General features: G+C 46.3%; 1 protein-coding gene across 1 annotated transcript; it reads right to left on the reverse strand.

Annotated features, from left to right (window-relative positions):
• Positions 1 to 506: 506 nt before the first annotated feature.
• LOC141465003 (trypsin I-P1-like) lies at positions 507 to 3,829 on the reverse strand. Its single transcript, XM_074148216.1, has 5 exons — positions 3,790 to 3,829; positions 3,158 to 3,326; positions 2,287 to 2,540; positions 1,392 to 1,528; positions 507 to 656 (listed from the first exon to the last, which is right to left on the reverse strand). The coding sequence occupies exons 1-5, from the start codon at positions 3,827 to 3,829 to the stop codon at positions 507 to 509; spliced, it is 750 nt and encodes a 249-aa protein (XP_074004317.1).
• Between the last annotated feature and the right edge of the window lie 607 nt (positions 3,830 to 4,436).

Here is a 4,436-nt window from a genome sequence, read left to right on the forward strand (position 1 = left end):
AGCAAGAGGTTGCTTCATTCCCCAGGTAGAGCTTTCAGGGGGGTTCCACTAGGGAATGTTCAGTCATATGGTTGGGGGTGGGAGTGGGGGCCATGGGGAGCATTTGTGTTGCTGCCTGCTGTTTTCTATCTACAGTAGGAGTCTGCAGCCTGTTTGATTTCAGTGCACTCTGTTGGCTTTTCTAGGCAGTTTTGTAGCACCTGAGGGCATGCTGATAAACAGAAAAGATGTTCTGCTCCAGAAATGGCTGCCTGTAGCTGACTGAAAGGCTCCTGAAGATGAGTCTGCAAAATGTTCCAAGATCCTGCTAGTTGAGAGGCGCTACAAATATTAAATATTTTCCCCAGAATGAGATTCCCTGCCTCTGTCCTCCATACCATAGGCCTATGGAAGTACGCAGAGAAATGTTGCACAGAGAATGGGTGCCTGAAAGTCTTTATTTTTTGATCATTTTGGTATGTTCAGTCCCAAAACAGAGGAAAATGATGAGGAGAAGAAAACAGGTCTCAGTTGGCAGCTATAGTTTTTTCAATCCAGGAGACGTAATTGCAAACCTTGGTGTAAACTCCGGGATAGCCTTTCTGCGCACATCCAATACCCCAGGAAACAATACCCTGGAGCTCACCATTGCAGACCACTGGACCGCCGGAATCCCCCTGTGCACATAAAGGACACGGATATTGAGCAAATGGTATCAGCGTTAAGTGATGAGCCAGAGATCCCAGAAATCACCGACGTTCAAGGGAGCTCCATTGGGCTTTCTCTGCACAGAAGTTCTACAAAGGTCATTTCTGATTACCACCTGATGCTCCTGTGCCTCACTTTAGCTCCAAGGGCACCACAGCTAAGGATGAGTAAGCTGCCTGGCTTGGACGGATGCAGTCCTTGGCAGACACTTAGGATATGTATGTCTTAAACGTTATTCTTCCAAATATTTCCATGGAGCCAGGCACAAGTAAAACGCAGAGCAGTTGTCAGGTGTGTTCGTTTTCCAGATTACCTGGATCTTGGCATACTGGCTATCTAATTTTTGGTGAGTCCAAAATTAACACTTGTGTCCTAAGCTCTAAAGTCACCGTGGTTGGTATTGACTCTCTGGTGCTGCACTCCTTCCTTTTCAACAACCTAAGGCGCAGGAGGTGGCATAGTCTATGTGTGGAAGTTTAGGGCTGAGGTATTCGCCGTCTCACAAAAGGGACAATGACTGACTGAGTGGAAAAAGATCCAGCCTCACTCAACAAGCTACTTTCACCCCAACTCTCTGCTGTTCAAAAATACAGCGGTCAGATATGCCAGTGCAGTGAGAATAGCAGATTCTCCAATACGACGGCCTCTTCTACTAGCAAAAAGCAGGAGAGGAACATATGGGAAAGGAGAAGCAGATATTTTACCTGGCAGGAGTCTTTGCCTCCCTCCAGGAATCCTACACACATCATGTTCTTAGTAATTTTCCGAGGGTAGGCTTCTTCGCAGTCGGTTTGGGAGAGTACAGGGGCCTGCAGGCACTGCAAGGTGTCTGGATAGTAACCTAGAAGAAAACAGAGGGAGGTAGTTGATGACATCTCTGAGTTTATTTCAGAGCCTGGAGAAGATCTTTCTTAGCAGAAAAGTAATCACTGAACATCCTGTTTTAGCAGTCGACATTTTTCCTCTGAGCAGTCATCACAGCACAGATTCCTTTTCTTTAGATGGAACTGCAGCCACGATAATTTTTCTGATACCTAGAAAATCTTCAACCGGCAAGTGTGGAGCCAAGAGCTATTCTTGTAGCTCACATGCTGGAGGAAACCTGTGCCTCAGGAAAACCGTGCTCTCCTCTGGGGCAGGTTTAGTTGTCGTCAGTGGATTAGACACCAGTCACCATCCACAACTCTGACCATCGATGTAAGAGAACGGAGCTCTCTTGCAGTTATTTGAGATCCACCAGATTTTGATCTTGGTCTCAGAGAACTGACAGCTCTATGGACATGAGTTAAATTGCTCGTGCTTGGCGCTGCACAGCTGATAGCACCAGGCCACAAAATTTACAACGACGTGAACATGCTGGTGAACAGCACATGGATGACTTAAGTGAGTCCCTGTTTGACCCACAGAACAAGAGGAAAGACCTTCTAGCAGATTTCCTTTGGGGCAGTTAAATGGTTACTGTCCTACAGAGACTGATCAGCCGAAAAGGCCTGTCCCACAGCACCTCTCTGTGCTCTACCCTGTACTGTTTGGTGTTAACTGGAGGTCTTAGAGTGTCTCCCAGCCCTCACGATGCTGTACGTTCCCACAGATACTCACTGCCGCTGCTGAGGGTGTTGCCCCAGCCAGAGATGAGGCACGTGGTGCCTGTGGCCACGCAGCTGGTAGGCAGAGGAACTGTTTGGACAGCCCGGTTGAGCTGCGCTGCTGTGGAAAGCTTGATGAGCATAATGTCATTGTCCAGTGTATAGGAGCTGTAGCCAGAGTGGCGGATGACTTTAGCTGAATTAATTAACTGCTGTGTGGATTCTGTGAGTTCCAGGTTATGTTTCCCGAGCTGCACTTGGATGCGCCTGGAAAAGAGAAGGAATGCATACACTTTACTGCCACTGACAGGTTATGAAGAACCTCCCCGTCACCCTCTGCCCTCGCTTCAACATGGCTATCGTAGGAGCTGTTTTCATGCAGGTTCTCTTTATGGTCCTGCAATACAATGGACTCAGGGTAAGACCCTGGGATCTTACCCACTCCCCCAGTGCAGGTGGTGAATTTCTGCAAGTTTCTTTGGCTGAGCTGGGACAAGTTGAATTCATAACCGTGCTTTATACAAACATTCTGGAAAGAGGCAAACTGCTGTCGCCCTGACCTCACTCCCCTTTCTGTTCTCCAGTTACTAAGTTGTAGCAATTTAATTTTAATCCAATTTATAAGAAATCACAGCCTGTAACTCGTTGCTAGGTTATGACATTGTCATTTGAGAAAGTGCTCTGCATTCACACTAATGTTGGCCAAAGTGGAAAAGCCCTCGTGATGCCTCAGCCCAGCTTCCTGCATGAGCCACCCATTCCTTGGTTGTCCCCTGTCAGAACAAAGTCACTTACAGATTTGGATCTCACAGCTCAGAATTCCTGCTAGAAGTGAACTGGAAGAAAGAAGTAGGTTAAGGAAGAATATAATTGTTTGCACTCACGACTTGTAGCAGTGAGCAGCCGACAGGACCCACTGGCTGTTGATGAGGGAACCTCCACAGAAGTGATACCCGGAATTCAGGGACACCTGATAGGGGACAGAGTTCTCTGGACAGGTGTAGCCTCCCACGATCTTGTCATCATCATCATCAGCATTGATGGGGAAGGCAACTGGAAGATAAGAAGTGGCATATGTCAACATCTGGCGTAAGGAATCCCGTGCCCCTGTGGCTGACTGAAGCATCTCACTTGCAGGCTCTCCTTCTCTAAAAACTCAGCAGTGGTGAGCGAGTACTCGCTCATAGTCCAAAACTTTACAGCAGCTTCAGGACTTCCTGGGCCAGGGGGGTTATCTTTATACTTGATAGTCCTTAAGGCAGAGACAGTCTTTTTTTCAAGCCATGGGCTCATTTCAGTATTCCTAGCTCAAGAATCCCTATGAGGGCATTCATTCCCCATTTTGTGACACAAGCAATTGTGAGCAGACATAGTCAGAAGAAGTCGGAGTGCTCTGCCTTAAAATTGTTGCGAGGTGAAAGCGGACTTCCCTTTCCACAATAGACTACCCTCTAAATTTGCTCAGAGAAAGCGCTTCCTTAGAAATTACAAAATCAGAAGTAAAAAACATACTCACCAGCCACCCCGACAAAGGCGAGAAACAGTATGAATTTCATGATCTTGCCACAGCCTCAAGACCAGACTGGTGGAGTGTCAGCGGGAGCTGCTAGAAATACATTTTCTGAAATGGCCTTATCTCTAGTCCAAGGTTTTCTGCAGACAAAAAGTACACAGTGGAAAATCTGAAGATCCAAATGTGGTCATTAACAGGCACTGGTAGAAAGCACAAAAAAATGTATCAGTTAATCATAAACCTTTCCTAAGATAGAGAGCTATTTTAAATTATATCAGAGGGCAGCCTTCAATTTAAAAATACATTTTGGCTTTGGAAGATGTGAAGCTGTTTGTCTCATTCATATGCGCAGCACCTGTTGAGAGCAACCCTCAAACCCCTTTGGGATTCCTCTGTGCTGACAGTGTTATTCTCAAAAATGCATCTTTTTGCTGGAAGCTGAATATTGTAGGTAACAGACAGTAATTTTGAAACAAAACAAGACAAAAGAAACCCAAACCCTCTCAGTGTTAAGTTTGCTAATTTTATTTTAGCAAGTTCATTTTGGATGAGAGTGGATGAGTGGATGAGAAGTTCAAAATGAGCCGGCAATGTGCACTGGCAGCCCAGAAAGCCAACCGCATCCTGGGCTGCATCAAGAGAAGTGTGGC

This window comes from Numenius arquata, chromosome 1 (assembly GCF_964106895.1).
Source record: "Numenius arquata chromosome 1, bNumArq3.hap1.1, whole genome shotgun sequence".
Lineage (NCBI taxonomy): Eukaryota > Metazoa > Chordata > Aves > Charadriiformes > Scolopacidae > Numenius > Numenius arquata.